At 48.6% G+C, this 17,284-nt stretch overlaps 1 protein-coding gene across 1 annotated transcript in view; it reads left to right on the top strand.

Moving 5' to 3' along the window:
* The window catches only part of met (MET proto-oncogene, receptor tyrosine kinase), a 32,321-nt gene extending 15,037 nt beyond the window's left edge, over positions 1-17,284 (top strand). Inside the window, exons 6-21 of the mRNA XM_023809086.2 lie at positions 638-798; positions 1,173-1,275; positions 1,360-1,496; positions 1,633-1,797; positions 2,388-2,487; positions 6,078-6,296; positions 7,164-7,310; positions 8,335-8,491; positions 9,229-9,369; positions 9,757-9,975; positions 11,715-11,795; positions 12,321-12,502; positions 13,137-13,246; positions 13,396-13,561; positions 15,571-15,707; positions 16,042-17,284. Of these exons, the coding sequence (XP_023664854.2) occupies positions 638-798; positions 1,173-1,275; positions 1,360-1,496; positions 1,633-1,797; positions 2,388-2,487; positions 6,078-6,296; positions 7,164-7,310; positions 8,335-8,491; positions 9,229-9,369; positions 9,757-9,975; positions 11,715-11,795; positions 12,321-12,502; positions 13,137-13,246; positions 13,396-13,561; positions 15,571-15,707; positions 16,042-16,252 (2,436 nt within the window). The 3' untranslated portion in view covers positions 16,253-17,284. The remainder of the gene's footprint in view (positions 1-637; positions 799-1,172; positions 1,276-1,359; positions 1,497-1,632; positions 1,798-2,387; positions 2,488-6,077; positions 6,297-7,163; positions 7,311-8,334; positions 8,492-9,228; positions 9,370-9,756; positions 9,976-11,714; positions 11,796-12,320; positions 12,503-13,136; positions 13,247-13,395; positions 13,562-15,570; positions 15,708-16,041) is intronic.

Genomic DNA, 17,284 nt, shown 5'->3' with positions numbered 1-17,284 from the left:
CAATGACTAGACTGCACTATATTATGGAATCTGAAGTGAGCGAAAAACACGAGCAGGTGGCCTTCTGTGTGCCTGGCTCTTTTTGGAAGGACCTGAGATGGACTGGAACGGAGGGCTCTAAGACTGCTTCATTCTAAGGGCTTCATTCGGTAAACCGAGCTCGGCGGAAGGAAAGCCACACAATGGCTTTTACTTTCCGGAAGCCATTGAGGGGGCGTGATGTCTCTCTGACTTCTCCCAGTGAACGTGAATCACCTCTCAGGCTTTCAGGGCCAGCAATGTGATACCTGTTAGCATGCTTGTGGCTCAGTTCCCTTTTGATAAGAGGGTTCTGGGAACCAAAATCATGCTGGGGGCCAGTTTGTGACTGTGATCAGAAGGTTGGCGGTTTAAATCCCAGAGTCAGCAGAGTGGCATCATAGTTTGGCCCCTGAACAAGGCCCTTAAGCCTCAATTGCTCCTGGGAGTGTGCGACTCTGCTTTCTTAGTTGTATGTAGATTTGGATAAAAACGTCTGATAGATGAACGTAAGGAGAGCAGCAAGTGGATGCCTCATGTACCCATAAGCAATGATTGTAAAGCTAAAATCTGTTTCTCTCAGTGAGGTTTGCCCTGCTTTGTGTCGTCTTCCCTGGAGATCTCCCCAGCTAATGCCCCCATCGGAGGGAACACACGCGTCACCATCTGTGGGAGGGAGTTCGGCTTTAACAAGAGCGAGAGGTTCGATGCCAGCCTCGTGGACATCCATATTGGCGGGAACCCGTGCAAGCTGGACGTGAGAGAGAGCAGCAGCAATCGGTACGATGTTCATGCGATGCTACGTGCCGTCCTGGCTGTTTACGCCTTGTCCCCGCAGACCGGCCGTTACACGGCTGCACATTCCACAGCCTGCGTTAACACAGAGACTCCACTAAGCACTTAATTATAAATGGTTGCCTTGAGTCGTTCAGCCAGTGAGTCGTATTAACATTCATTTTCTTAGCTCAAAAACCTCCGTGTTTTATAATTAACATATTCACAGTATCACCTTTGTTAAAATGCGGCGGGATAATCTTTCTGCCCACAGAACTGCTATTTTGTGGTTTAATCCGATTATCGTCGATTGCCGAGATGCTGACCTCATCTGAGAAAAATCGTGCTCTACTTTGTTTTTTCACCGTGCTCGTTTGCAGGCTCGTTTGCACACCTAGTGCGGTGAGAACGCCACTCGGTAACGGCGTCATCACAGTGAACAGCGGAGACAGCCAGGCTCAGAGAGACGGCTTCTCCTTCGTGGTAAGACCTCGCACGTACACTGCTTGTCTCCTGCCCATGCCCCTGCTGTACCTAAACTCTCCGTCCACTTGCTGGCCTGTACAGGAGCCTGTCATCACAGAGATCTTCCCTGACTTCGGGCCCAAATCCGGGGGGACGATGCTGACGATCCGGGGGGATTATTTGGACAGTGGGACGCTGAGACAGGTCTCCATCGGGAACGCCCCATGTCAGCTGCAGAGGTGAGAGAGCCCCTTTGGGTGTCACAGCAGAGGCGTGGCCCCGATCTGAGCGGGAAGACAGTTCTACGCTAAAGCCAAACTGGGGAGGGTTTGCACGCCCTAGCGGCCTGGCTGACGCTCCTCCCGTCCCCTGCAGCACCTCCCGCAGCATGCTGACGTGCAGGACCCCCCCCCACGGCGCCCTGGCCCGGGTCCCTGTCTCACTTACCATGGACTCTGCCCCAATCGAAGGCCCCGGCACGTTCAGCTACAATCAGGACCCCTTCATCGCCCACATTCAGCCGTCGCGCTCCTTCATTAGGTAGGGGGGGATGGAGAGACACTCAGCTCCCGGGCGGGACGACCTCATCGCAAGCAAAAAAATGTCCCCAGAGGGTCAAAATTATCACATTGTGGGGACATTTGATATAATATATTCCCATGACCACACACACACTTTGGTGTTAATGACCCTGTGCTGCAGTAACACCTCTGGGGATGGTGAGGAAGGATAGGTGTCCGTGTTGGGGGGGCGGCGGGGGGGGGGGGGGTTAAGGCGTGTGTGTGAGGGTGTGTTTGGGGGGGGGGTTAAGGCGTGTGTGTGAGGGTGTGTTTGGGGGGGGGTTAAGGCGTGTGTGTGAGAGTGTGTTTTGGGGGGGGGGTTAAGGCGTGTGTGTGAGGGTGTGTTTGGGGGGGTTAAGGCGTGTGTGTGAGGCTGTGTTTGGGGGGGGGTTAAGGCGTGTGTGTGAGAGTGTGTTTGGGGGGGGGGGTTAAGGCGTGTGTGTGAGAGTGTGTTTGGGGGGGGGTTAAGGCCTGCGTGTGAGAGTGTGTTTGGGGGGGGGGGGGCTCTGCTAGCCTAATCACCAGGCCAGGAAGTTCCCTAACAGCAGGATTCTCCATGGGTCCCCACAGCGGGGGCAGCACCCTCTCTGCACACGGAGCCTTCCTGCGCTCGGCGCTGCAGCCCCAGATGCTCGTCACACCGGCCCACGAGGGGAAGGTGTTCCAAGTGGTGAGTGCGGCGCCCCCCCCCCAGCTGGGGTGTGTTATTACTATTAGGCCCCCAGCGCAGAAAAAAAAAACATCCGCCAGAAGAATGAAATGTGAAAGCCACACACACACACACACAGACACAGACACAGACACACTATCGCTGCCACTATTTCAGTGTGTTTGCTGATGTTTACATTATGTTTTATTTATATAGTAGACGCTTTTATCTTAAGTCACATACATTTTTGTAAAAGCAGGGTCAGCCAATCCCTGGAGCAGCTGGGGTTTAAGGGCCTTGTTCTGGGGTCCAACAGGACATCACACTACCAGCCCTGGGATAGAAACCGACAACCTTCCGATCATGGGTACAGTGCCACACATCCACCCCTTATCTCCATCTCTGTGTCCAGCTCTATACCCCAGTGTCTTGTAGACGCTGCACTGGACTTCCTGGCTCCTCCCACACCTGCTTTATATGTTTCCATCAACACCCAGTGCGCCGAACAGTCACTGGTGTTTTATAGCCAGAGTAGCCTGATGGATCGTCCGTGTATGTGTGCACAGCAGTGATTCGCATTGCTCAGCAAGCGTGTAAAGGGATGCTGTGCGGCTCCGCAAGTCGGAATGCTGTGTCTGCGATCGGAAGGTCACTTGGTCAAATCCCTAGGTTTGTAGTGTGATGTCACTGTTGGGCCCCTTAACCGCCAATTACTCCAAGAACTGCCTGACCCTGCTTTTTCAATTGCACGCTGCTTTGGATAAGAGTATATGCGGGAAAAAAAAGTAAAGACGTAAATATCTGTAGCATGTGTAAAGCAATAAAAATGTACTGTGTCTACATGTTAGTCAGTTAGTCAGTAATGTGTGAGTTAAGATAAATGCGAGTGGTTTAAAGAACCAGAGGCTAGTAATTGTGTGGCACAGTAATTACGTGTGATAGTATGAAGTGATGAATGTGCAGGACCCACACGTCAAGCTTGTCCAAGTGCTGCTGGACCTCCTGACGCTCCTCAGTCTTGAGGGCACTAATGGACCTTCAGAGATTCAGCTCTTTCTTCAGGGTGTAAAAGGGTATCATAAAAAGTTCAATTATGCATCTTGGATTTCATTGCAGTTGTTTTGAAATCTAATAGCTTGAAACTTGCTCCAAATTCTCCCATGTTAGTGGGGGGAGGGATGCAGACCTGTGGACTGTAGGGGTGGTTTTCTGGAGTCTTCCGTGAGATTGCCAACTTCGGCCTCATGACTCGTCTGGGCTTGTTTTGTACGGACTTGGGAGATGTTTTCCCCAAACACACAGACCTTCTGTATTGAGTCCATCCTCTTATCATGCATCATCCACAAATGGCCCTTTCATTCTCTACGGCTCCAGCAGGTCCTCCAGGGTATTTTCACAGCTTTGAGGACATGAAGGTACCAGCATTGCATGACTTAAAGCTGTCCTCAGGAAAGTAGAGGAGGTATATCAGCAAATGTGAGACGTCATGTACTGTGTAAGATTCGGTGCAGTATGATTCAGTCCTCGGGGTTATTGTTGTAGTAAAATGACAGTAATGAATGTAAGTTTATCTTCCATCTTTAAGGCACGATGTGAAGTACCTTCGTAATTTCTCTGAAATCCGATAACTGCTTAAGCGCGCTGTGATGAATGATGTTTCTTGTTTTGTTTTTGTGTGGATTTCTGCATTGCAGACACCTTCTGTGGTGCTGTAATCAGAGCCGGTCGCCTCGCTTGGCTGTAAATCATGTTATCAGCTCAGGTGTGATTGCTGGAGGTGCCAAATTAGTGGTTTTTGTGTTGAGTTTCACACGTGCAGCGCACAATGGCAGTTTGGAAGGTGCCCTTTTTTAGCTGTGGGGTCTTTGTGCACCTAGAGAAACTGTTTATCTTTGGTGCAGCATAGCCATAGCTTAATGGACCTGCCTGTGTGCTTTTGTTAATTAACTGTTAATTGGTGACGGGAGACACTAAGTCTAAGTCCAGATGGGTGGGATTCGTCGTCCCTTCTAACTAAACATGTAATAGTTTTAGCTAAATAACCAGTTATTCGGATTTTCATGAGTTTCTAGTAGGTTAACCCAAACAATGACTGAAGCAGTTAGCTAGTCTCATCCACAGTGAATTCCTAAGCCTGGCTTAACCAGTGTTAACCAAACACAGGAATAAGCCTCCGAGATGCTGGAGTGCTGGAATCCAGCAGTTTTTGCATCCTAACTGATCTCTGATCACACCTGATCTCAGGCAGAGAGTAATTCATCAGGTAGGATAGAATTTGCACTGGATACCTGCACTGCGCACCACATCACACGTAATAACCAGGCATTTGCACTGCATGCATGTGCACATCAGTCCTTTCATTTAGAAATAATAATAAGCAGCAGTGTTTGTGACCCATCTGGGCAGGGTATGTCTCTCTTGGTGAACGATGAACAAAAGAAAACGACAGACAGACAGACAGACAGACAGACAGATGCATGTATGCATACATCTTGAAGAAAATTGCAGTGGCTCCAGTAACAGTGTTTGCAGCTACACTTCAAATATTTACCTCTTACCAGCGCAGACCTTGAATGGCTTAACTGGGACCTGGTACAAGTTTTGTCTGGAAAGACTGTGATCTCCAGCCAGTGAGGCTGCTGAACCAGATTGGCCAACAGAGTTCATTTCGCTGGGGTTTATTTATCTGTTCTTGGGTGCAGTTGCTCCCTTCTGTTACACAAACACGCAAAGCCTTTTAGAGAGATGACAAAAACACAGCCTATGGACAGGATGTGAAGCACACCCTGTAAATGTAATGTAAGCGTAGATTCCAGGTATTTTAGCAGCGGAATTCCATGTGGCTGGAGATCTAATGACTAGTGGTGGAAAAAAAGGGCAGATGATGTTTCCCTCGCTGGTGATTGTTCTTCATTCATAATACACTGGCAGAGGATGTTTCCATCGGAAGCGTGTGAGAAATGCGTCCATATATTCAACATCTCATCCCTGCCGGAGCTGCATGCTGCTGTTTAAACGCCCTACTGATTTCTCGGACAGATGTTCTGGGCCTGTTCTGCTTAGTGTAGGCTCTCATCATGGCTGTACATAGCAGGCTGTGGGATAAGACCACGGTGGGTGGAACAAAACTGACATCATTGTTCTAAGAGGAGAACAGGGGCTGTAAATGAGGCTGGAGCAGGAGGGTCACTATTCCCAGCTGAAAGCTGATTGGCCCGCAGAGTGCCCCTCTCCTGTCACTCACCAATTTGAAACATTTCATTGGCTCGTAATAAGGTTAGCCCTTCTGTATGAATTATGGCCTGTCTTATGCCCCTCCCACCTTAAAAAAATCCTGGAATCGCCCCCGGGCTGGAGGTTCTGGACACCTGCAGTGAGAACTTTGCCAAACCTCGGTTCATACTCAGCAGGTGTGAGTCTGCATGAAATATAAGGAAAACAAATGAAAAGTAGAAACAGAGTGATTGCAGATGGTGGTCTTGTGATAAAACCCTCCGGTAACCTGTATATGATATATGTGCCCAGCTTGGTGTCTGTGTTACCTGCACAGAACCATGTTACTCGTGCTCAATGCTTAGCAGTCTAACGGTTTTTGCTTTCTATGCGTCTAGACCTGCACGCTCAGCGAGGACAAACACGTGATCCTGTGTACCACACCCTCCTTGAAGGACCTCAAGCTTCAGCCTCCAGTGGTGACCAAGGTCTCCTTCGTCCTGGATGGCTTCTCGACCAAGCAGTTCAACCTGATGTACGTGGAGGACCCCAAGTTCGAGGAGTTTGAGAAGCCCACCGTCACCTCGAAAGGCAACAGGAATATTTTGGAGATCAAGGTAACTCAGTTTTCCCCCGTTAGCGCGCTCAGGAAACAATATTCAATCAAAACAGGAAGCCGGCATTGTACTGTTTAATGCGATTTGCCGTGCTTTCAACACTCGATCTGGAGGGGGGGTGGGGGGGCACTGATATTGTCACAGCTGTGGGGATCTGGTCAGATAAGGTCTGCGCTGTTTGTGTTTTCTGCGGTTTTATTTGAGCGTGACTAACATCAGGTCATCTACGGGAAAAATTGTGTTAGTCAGTCCTCGTTATGCTTGTGAGTGGCACAAACCCAACACGTTTACAAGGCGAAGCCTTTCAGGATATGTCTAACCTTCATGAAAACTCTTTGTCTGTGTGTGCTGATTGGTCGACACTCAGCTCGTTCTTCAGCTAAGCTCAGGAATATGCGCCATTAGAAAGAGGCCGGGCCAGCTGGCCCTCTACAGGGAGGGAACAGGTGCAGCCCTGAATCGTGTGTCCAATCCTAGAAGCCTGTGCTGTCATCGCAGGAATGCGATCTGTCCCTCTAATGCCGTCTGCTGTGTTAGGAAACCAGAACCGGGCAGTCTGAGCCAACCTTTATCTGTCCGAATGGCACCAGAACCTCATTTCTATCATGTCTTATGCTTAAATTCTGCTTCATGTGCAATCAGTGATCAGGCAGGAATGGTCCACTAGGCTCGAAATCTGAGGCCTTTCTTGGCAGGGGCAAATACAGGGACGGGGCTACAAGAGCACTGGCCCCAGCTGAAAGCTGATTGGCCACCAGTGTGCCCCTTCCCCTGTCACTCACCTATTCAAAGCGCATCATTGGCTAATGATAAAGTCAGCCCCTCTATGAATGATGGCTCCTGTTATGCCGTCTATCTCCTCCGCAGGTGCCTCGTGTGGACCAGGAGGCTGTGCGGGGCGAGGTCCTGCGCGTGAGCAACCGCAGCTGCGAGAGCATCTTCCTGGTGGGGAACACGCTGGAGTGCACCGTCCCGCCGGAGCTGAAGATGGCCACCAGGGAGCTGGAGGTGGAGGTGGGTCTCCCCCCCCAGAATCCTTCAGCACGTGTCATCTACCGGCTCTTCTGGCTGCCATTTTACACACCCATCCATCCATCCATCATCCATCCATACATACATACATAATCCCTCCATCCATCCATCACTCATACACAATGCATTCATCCATCCATACACAATCTTTCCATCCATCCATAAACAATCCCCCCATCCATTCATCACCCATACACAATCCCTCCTCCATCCATCCATCCATCCATCCACACACAATCCCTTATCCATCTATCCCTGATGGTGAACCAGGACGTACGAGAATCCCGGAATGCCAGTCCGTCACAGGGCACGTTTTCACACACTGAGGGCAAACAAAATATAATGTTTTAGCTACTGCGTATTTCTTAACCCAGAGGACAAGCATGAGGAGAAGAGGCCCACACCCAGGGCCAGGAGCCCCAGTGCTGGTGAACAATGATCTTCCAGACTTCTGGACTAGTGCTTTACAGTATATGTGCAGCTGCCTTCACTCTGACCAGCTCTGTGAAGATGCTGAAGGCAGCTGTAGCTTGTTAGCATGTGATCTGTGTGCGTGTCCTTACCTGCCTTCACGGGCGGGCATTTTCCCAGAAGGCAGATCCCGTCTCTGTGGAGTCCGATTTTTCTTGACTTAATGGTCTTTCTGACAAATATGCTGCCTCTCATGAGCCGCGCTACTTCAAAGGATCGGACGCAATTTAATTTCCCGCCCACATGTAATAAGGTTTTCTACCGCTGAAGATAAAACGCAGCAATATCGCCCGCCTGACCGCCCTCCTTCCCAGTGCCGTGGCCTTGACAGAAGTAACTTTGCAGAAATGATGAGCGATTACGTATTTTCATGATTCCTTTGCTGACCGTTCATATTGGTCTTAGGCAGCGAGGCTACAGAATACAGAACAAACCTGAATGGTGATGCATCTTATGTGTTCACACTCATCCTTATGCATCCCCCTCTCTCTCCCTGCATGCGTCTGCCCGGTGATCCGGCACTGCGGCGGTGCAGTGGAAGCAGGCGAGCTCCTCCGTGATCCTGGGGAGGGTGGCACTGGCCCAGGGGCAGGATTACAGCGGCCTCCTGGGGGGGGTGCTATCTGTCAGCCTGCTACTCCTGCTGCTGATCGCCACCTTCGCCTGGATGAGGAAGAAGAAGCGAATCGAGGGTAAGTGAGCGGCACCGTAACACCCGATACCCCCTGCGTAACACCCGCCCCCCCTGCGTAACACCCGCCCCCCCGCGCCCCCAAGTTATTTCAGCGGTTCCAGTTTAGTCAAGATTATTTTAAAGTTATTTTTCTGAGCCTTTATTGGTAATTTATTGGTGACTATCCTGTCACCATGTCACTGTATAGAGCTGCTCTCCTGTCACCATGTCACTGTGTAGAGCTGCTCTCCTGTCACCATGTCACTGTATAGAGCTGCTCTCCTGTCACCATGTCACTGTATAGAGCTGCTCTCCTGTCACCGTGTCTCTGTGTATAGCTGTTCTCCTGTCACCATGTCACTGTATAGAGCTGCTCTCCTGTCACCGTGTCACTATACAGAGCTGCTCTCCTGTCACCGTGTCTCTGTATAGAGCTGCTCTCCTGTCACCGTGTCACTATACAGAGCTGCTCTCCTGTCACCGTGTCACTGTATAGAGCTGCTCTCCTGTCACCATGTCACTGTATAGAGCTGTTCTCCTGTCACCATGTCACACTGCTCTCCTGTCACTGTGTCACTGTGAAAAGCCGCTCACCTGTGACCGTGTCACTGTGAAAAGCCGCTCTCCTGTCACTGTGTCACTGTGAAAAGCCGCTCTCCTGTCACCATGTCACACTGCTCTCCTGTCACTGTGTCACTGTGAAAAGCCGCTCTCCTGTCACCGTGTCACCGCGTAACACTGCCTGCCCCCTTGCAGATGTGGCGGTAGGGATGGTCTGGTGCGACGGTCGGGCTCACATCCCCCACCTGGACATGCTGGCTAACGCAAGGAGTATCAGCCCCACCAACGAGATGGTTTCCCATGAGTCAGTGGACTACAGGACCACCCTGCTCGAGGGTACGCTTTTTTTCCACACTCCTGCCTTTATGCTCCCCGTTTAAAAAACGATCTTCTTTCATGCATGTCACCATCTTTTGTCCACTCGCTGTTCTTTCTGAAACATTAATGTAGTTTAATCCACAGGCTGGGCTCAGGTTTCATGCTTGTTGGGAGTCCATCCTCCTTAGTTCAGTCTCACTCGAGTTCACCTTTGACCCCTGTTACACCTTTGACCTGTGGAGGGCGGTGTGTGGCTCAGCGGGTTAGGACCCTGTACCAGTGATCAGGTGGTCATCGGTTCAAATCCCATGATTTCACCTTTGAGCCCCTAAGAAAGTCCCTTAATCCCAATTGCTGATAAAAGCACATGCTATATAGTAATTGTAATTATTGTAACTGTTCCAGACCAGAGCCCAGCCGCCTCACAGGCAGAGTCCTGCAGGATGCCCCTGTATGTTCACTCGGAGCTGCCGGAGAGCGACCGGGACGTGGTGCTGCCCCTCAGGCCAGAGGGTGCCCACATCGACCTGGCGGGGCTGCCCCCTGAGCTCATGGCCGAGCTGCAGAACGTGGTCATCGCCTGTGAGGACCTGCTGCTGCACCTCAACGAGGTCATCGGGCGAGGTGGGGACACGCGCACGTGAGCACACGCACCACGCCACACACCATTGTTCCCCGTCTGCAGTGTGGATGTGCCGTCCAGCAGCACAGATGCAAATCTCTCTCTCATACATTTTATTTATTTAGCACAGGCTTTTATCCAAAGCGACGTGCAGTGCTGTGCAAACGTCTTAGGCGGTCAAAGGAAAAGCTTAAAGCTGTTTATCATGGCATTAAGTGTGTATTTGCTCAGCAAAAAAGAACACAATTTAACATTAGAACGTACACAAATTAGCAGTAACAATAAACCAACAAGAATTTCATCTCTTCTCCAAAAACGTTACTGAGATGTTGGAGGTCTTGATGAACACCACTGTGGTTCCCAAATCTTTGCTCAAGGGCAGCCCAGCCATTCCATGAATTTAACTTTCACCACCAGTTCAATTAATTAACTTAATGAAGTATTGATTAGCCTCACATGGCATGCTAGTGGTTGAATCAAAAAATGTGTCAATGTGTTGGATAATCGCTACAGATACTGGGCTGACTTACTGGGAGAGGTTTTAAATTGGTTAAACACACTTTGACTGACAAGCATAGTTTTAGACAAACATGAAGAACATTTATGCCTGAGAGATGAAGGTCAACCAGTCACTGGAGGAACTGGTGGCTAAAAACCACGCTCAAGGGCTTAATGGTGAAATCACTCAGCTGGCCCTGGGATTTGAACCGACACCCTTCTGATCACAGGCACAACAGCCTAATCCACTGAACCACACAGCACCCCCCTGCCGGCTCTGAGAGAGAGATGGTGTGGTGTTTCAGTGATGTCTCTGCTAGGCGTCCCGGGCCAGCCTGCCTGTGGGCCTCATTACCTCTCCATAAGGCATCTCCTTTGTCCGACTGCTGCAGATAAACTTCTGCCCACGTCCGCGTGTGATGTGGGGCTGCGTGGTGGAGAGCCGGCACTTTGTGCGGTGTCACATGATTTGCCACCGTCTCAGATTGCAGGCCCATTGTGCTAGACGCAGTAACCTGACCCGGCTGGCATGTGCGGAACGTGATCTCAGCCTAGGAGATGCTTCATGCTTTATTATTTTTATGTGTGTGTATAAAGCTGCCCTTCATCACCGTGCATAATGAAATAAGAGCCACATCTGGGCCTCCTGTTGGCATCTGTGTCCACACATGCGGAGGTCTGCTCCTTCCCAGCAAACATGCAGAGCTGTGCTCCCTCCCAGCAAACATGCAGAGCTGTGCTCCCTCCCAGCAAACATGCAGAGCTGTGCTCCCTCCCAGCAAACATGCAGAGCTGTGCTCCCTCCCAGCAAACATGCAGAGCTGTGCTCCCTCCCAGCAAACATGCAGAGCTGTGCTCCCTCCCAACAAACATGCATGGCTGTGCTCCCTCCCAACATACATCATGTATATATTACATTGTTAGGACCAAATGTTCCCACAATGTGATAAAAGCCTCTTATTTTGGCGTTTTGGGGACCACCTATTCGGGTCCCACAAGGGGAAATTCAGTTTGCTATGAAATTGTGACTGCAATCAAAAAATTAAAAATGCCAAAAGTCTTATATTTTGTTTGGTTACATATGGCTATGGTTAGGGCTGGGTAGGGGTTAAGGTTGTCATTGTAGGGATTAGGGTTTTTCCAATAGAAATGAATGGAGAGTCCCCGCAAAGATAAAAATACAAATGTGTGTGTGTGCGTGTTTATGTGTGTGTGTGTTAATGCCCCCCTCTGTGTCATCCAGGACACTTCGGCTGTGTTTTCCATGGGACTCTGCTGGACAAAAACGGCCTCAAGCAGCACTGCGCCGTCAAGTCCCTCAACAGTGAGTACCAGTCAGGATCGCGACCCACAGCCCTGCCGGTCAAGGGATCACGAGAGCAGCCCTACTGGTCACAGGCCCTGCTATCGCAGAACTGCTCCTTGCTCCTCTGTGCAGTATCATCTGGAGATACTGTTACAGAGATTCTTTTTCATTAGAATTCATGTTACAAATTATATATTTTAGATAAGCTTGCCTAGTACATTGAGTATACTAGGCAAACACAACAGCTTTAGAAATGAGATTTCAATACTATTGTAGTTATTTTGTTCAAGTGTTCTTTTCTTGAATAGAAAGGGGTAAAATAATGGTGCAGTGTGGGTATTACTTGTTAGTCAGGATTTATAAATATATCCAAGTCTTAGCCGCAGGTTTTGAAAGTCATGGATACTGAATATTGACTGCTGCAATCTTGTGTTTTGCTAAACTTTAATTGGGCTTGTTGTTGTTTGTTGAGTTGAGTGAGAGCTGTAGAAATTTGGGGATTTGCATGGGGGGTAAGCGGACCTCTTTGCCGGTGTCGTCCAGGGATCACAGACCTGCAGGAGGTGTCCCAGTTCCTGAGGGAGGGTATCATCATGAAGGACTTCAGCCACCCCAACGTGCTGTCACTGCTGGGCATCTGCCTGCCCCCTCAGGGCTCCCCACTGGTGGTGCTGCCCTACATGAAGCACGGTGACCTGTGCAACTTCATCCGGGATGAGAAGCACGTATGTAGGCCAGCGTGTGTCCCCGAGGTGCACGGGACACCCTCGGGACGGTGCAGTGTGCTGTCACAGTAACAGTGTGGCTTCAGTTGTACCACCATAACATTTTACTTAACACAGAATTATATGAGCTAAAAACCGGAGGTTCCGTCCTTCCCTAAAATGAAATAACTGCATGGTACTTAACTGCATGCATTGAACTTAAAGATATTTACTGGTTGACACTGTTATCAATACAGTTTTGACCTACCACAAATGGAACAGGGATGCCATTTCATTCTTCATTTCATTCATCATTTCATTTCCTTTCATTTTCCTGCAGCTGACCTCTCTGTTTCTGATTTGCTCTGTCTCCCTGTGCTGCTTTTCACTTGTCCGTCTCTGAAACATTCTTTCATCTTCGTAGTCCTTTGTCTTCCTTTCATAACTAGTTTTGGCTGAAAGCTTCGCTTTCCGTCCTGATTTTCTCCAGCCGTTAAAGCTGCTGCATCCTGAGCGCCATAAATACTGAATTTTTGAACTATTCTGCAGTTGCTTTTCGTCTGTTATGTGTGTTTCATGTGTCTGCAGTCTGATCGCGTACGCAGGTGAGCACACTGCCTGTGTCTGACCTCTGACTGTCGCTCTGTCTGCATAGAACCCCACGGTCAAAGACCTCATGGGCTTCGGGCTGCAGGTAGCCAAAGGCATGGAGTACCTGGCCAGCAAGAAGTTTGTGCACAGAGACCTGGCGGCCAGGAACTGCATGTGAGTACCGGCCAGCCACAAAAAGCACCCCCATCATGGATTCAGTGGTGACTGAAACAGGAAGTGAGTCTGTGTTTTCAGGCCCTTTACAGGAAGTCAGTTTGGTCACTGAATTACCTCATTTCCTGCACTCTACCGCCTCCCCCCAGGCTAGATGAGAGCTACACGGTGAAGGTGGCCGATTTTGGGCTGGCACGGGACGTCTACGAGAAGGAGTACTACAGCGTGCACAACAAGAGCGGCGTCAAGCTGCCTGTCAAGTGGATGGCGCTAGAGAGCTTGCAGACACACAAGTTCACCCCCAAGTCAGATGTGGTGAGTAGCTTTACCTCCAGGCCAGAGATGCTCCGTACATCAAGTCTGTCTGTTCAAGTCGTTAGACTGGTCACACTGTGCTCTGTGTTTTTAGGGCTAAAGGTCACCAATACTTTTGGAAACAACACAGGAGTGTCTCTGTTTTAGACGTTTCCTTACCTTCATTTCAACAATGTTTAAAGCACTGTGGACTGTCTGTTGGAGAAAATTACAATTCAACAGCTGCAGATTCGCCTTGGGGAAGATTTAGAAACGGTTCCTTTAAATCTATGAATCAGAAGATAGTGAACTATGTAACATTTCAGCACATTCTTTAATTTTTCAGCAGTTAACATAGAGACCTGTTTAGACTCTCTGTCTGAACATACCCAATTTATGTCAGAATGATAAAAGAGTAACAGAGTATCTCTGAGCACCACCAAGTTGGTTGAAACTAAATCTTGGTCTGGATATTTACTTTCTGGACCTGAACTATCCATCCCTGGCATTGGTGAAAACGTAGTGTAACTGCAGAAGTATGTGAGTAACTGCAAGAACATGTGAGTAGCTGTGGAGGTGTGCTAGTAATTGCAAGGATGTGTGAGTAACAGTGGGAATGTCTGAGTAACTGCGGGGTTGTTTGAGTAACTGTTGAAATGTGTGAGTAATGGCAGCAATGTGTGAGTAATTGTGGAGACGGACAAGGAACTGCAATCCGAGTAACTGAATAACTTTGGAGGCATGTGAGTAACTGTAAGGACAGGTGAATAACTATGGGGGCATGTGAGTAACTGCTAGGATGCATGACTAACTGTGGTGATGTGTGAGTAATGGTGGCAGTGTGTGAGTAACTGTGGGGACTGGTGAGTAACTGTGGGGACATGTAAGTAACTGTGGGAATGTCTGAGTAACTGCTGGGATGCATGAGTAACTGTGGTCATGTGTGAGTAATGGTGGCAGTATGTGAGTAACTGTGGAGACTGGCGAGTAACTGGGGATGTGTGAGTAACAGTGGGAATGTTTGAGTAACTACTGGGATGCATGAGTAACTGTGGTGATGTGTGAGTAATTGTGGCAGTGTGAGTAACTGTGGGGACTGGTGAGTAACTGTGGGGACATGTAAGTAACTGTGGGAATGTCTGAGTAACTGCTGGGATGCATGAGTAACTGTGGTCATGTGTGAGTAATGGTGGCAGTATGTGAGTAACTGTGGAGACTGGCGAGTAACTGGGGATGTGTGAGTAACAGTGGGAATGTTTGAGTAACTACTGGGATGCATGAGTAACTGTGGTGATGTGTGAGTAATTGTGGCAGTGTGAGTAACTGTGGAGACTGGCGAGTAACTAGGGATGTGTGAGTAACAGTGGGAATGTTTGAGTAACTACTGGGATGCATGAGTAACTGGTGATGTGTGAGTAACTGTGGAGACTGGCGAGTAACTGGGGATGTGTGAGTAACAGTGGGAATGTCTGAGTAACTACTGGGATGCATGAGTAACTGTGGTGATGTGTGAGTAATTGTGGCAGTGTGAGTAACTGTGGAGACTGGCGAGTAACTAGGGATGTATGAGTAACAGTGGGAATGTCTGAGTATCTACTGGGATGCATGAGTAACTGTGGTCATGTGTGAGTAATGGTGGCAGTATGTGAGTAACTGTGGAGACTGGCGAGTAACTGGGGATGTGTGAGTAACAGTGGGAATGTCTGAGTAACTTTTCTGAGTAATGTCTGAGGCTTGTGAGTATGTGTGGGGATGTATGAGTAACTGGGGACAGGTATGTAACTGCAGGGATGTGTGAGTAACTGTGGAGATATACATAATTACAGGGACACGTGAGTAATTGTGGAGACATGTGACACTGCAAACTTTGTGAGTAATGGAGGTAGTATGTGAGTAACTGTGGTGATGTGCGAGTCACCAAAGGGATGTGTGAGTAACAGGGGAGATCTGAGTAACTATGGCATAACAGTGGAGATGTGTGAGTAATTGTGGAGTAACCATGGAGATGTGTGTGATTTGTTCCCACTCAGTGGTCCTTTGGCGTGCTGCTGTGGGAGTTGATGACCCGTGGAGCCCCTCCTTACTCCGATGTCAGCTCCTTCGACATCACCATGTTCCTCCTGCAGGGGCGCCGTCTGCTGCAGCCGGAATTCTGCCCCGACTCCCTGTAAGAGACGCACAACATCCACATTAAACAGGAAAGGACTGTACAGATTATTACCTGCAACCTGAAAGCGATTGTCCTATATTACCCTAAATTCCCAATGTAACAAAATCTTTGATGACCATTTTTCTGGTAAATCGTCATATTATAGCCATTTCTTAAATCTGTTTTTGAATAATGCAGGAAATGCTGTAATGTATAGTGTATTTTCCATAGTGGTGATTTTGCTCGTCGCCATGCCGACCATCACTAAATGCCTTCCCTCGATTTGACTGCAGTATAACTCTCAGAATTATCGTTTGCTAGGACACTAAAAAGGCCTCCTCGTTTCCAACAGGTATAACACCATGATTGAGTGCTGGCACCCCAAGCCAGAGCGGCGGCCCACGTTTGCAGAGCTCGTTTCCAGCATTACTGCAATTTTCTCCAGTTTTAGTGGAGAGCACTATGTCCTCCTGAACACAGCGTACGTCAACATCGAGAAGATGGCACCCTACCCCTCTCTCATTTTTCCCCACTGTCAGCTGGAGCGAGAGTGTTGCACTTGAGACGTTCAAGTTCATGGGGGCGTCAGGAACAGATCAAACAAAAGTCTCTGCTTGAGATTCTCAAGGCTTGTGCCAGACGAAAGAAATAACTACATTTTCCAGGTGACTGAGAGACGCTGGAGGCGAACCCTGCAAAGATCATCGAGGAGCAGAGCTACAGTCAGCCTGTGAGCTTGGAATGAATAATACTCGTGATTATTTTCTGCTGAGTTGTCCCAGGAGGGAATGGCATGTCACTGCCAATAAGAGCGGCCCATCTGCCAGAGTTGAGTCCTGCTCGTCACATTCCAGCTCTGCCTGGTGCTGCTGAAAGCTCTCCTGAGAGCTGTTATTCATATGCAGCTGTTGTTGGCTTGGAGCAGTCAGAGGGCTTATATGGACAGGAGATATTAGACTGCTAATGATCTTCATGGCAGAGTCGGTGATCACTATTATCAATCCTTATCTACCAAACCTGCCACATATGCTGTATTATTCTCATTAATGTGTCATTAAGTCCACACTGACTCCTTGGTTCCTCCTGAACTGTCTGTCTTCTGTCAGGGTCTTCAAGCATCCAAAGGGCATGTTCATTGTTGTGACACATATACTGTAGAATGCAAGTAATAATCTTACAATACAACTTTATATTTTGTGTCATTATTTCCAAAGTTCCTTTGATCTATTTTTCATCATGCTATTGTATTTCAAGCAGTCTATTGTGACATTTCAGACCCTGATATCATGATGGATCTGGAGGTTTATGTCTCCATGAAGCAGAAGTTTTCATTTGTAAATTAAAATGTGTAAATAGCATGATCTCATTCAAAAGAACAAGTAAGAGGTGTTGTTTTACTATAAAGCATGAACTACGGCCATTGGCATCATAGAAATGGAACAAGAATGTTTCTGTTCTAGCAGGTAATCAGCATCCTGTGGCTTTGTTATTGAAGCTTTTTAAACGTCAGTATGTAGCTGTAGATGTGCTTGGTACATATTCCTGTGTCATGTGGTCAGTATGCCTTCATGTAATAAAGATGACTTGTACAAATA

The sequence above is a fragment of the Paramormyrops kingsleyae genome, chromosome 1, assembly GCF_048594095.1.
Source record: "Paramormyrops kingsleyae isolate MSU_618 chromosome 1, PKINGS_0.4, whole genome shotgun sequence".
Taxonomy (NCBI): domain Eukaryota; kingdom Metazoa; phylum Chordata; class Actinopteri; order Osteoglossiformes; family Mormyridae; genus Paramormyrops; species Paramormyrops kingsleyae.
The sequence above is the reverse complement of the archived record's forward strand: the minus strand, read 5'-3'. Positions and strand labels throughout refer to the sequence as shown.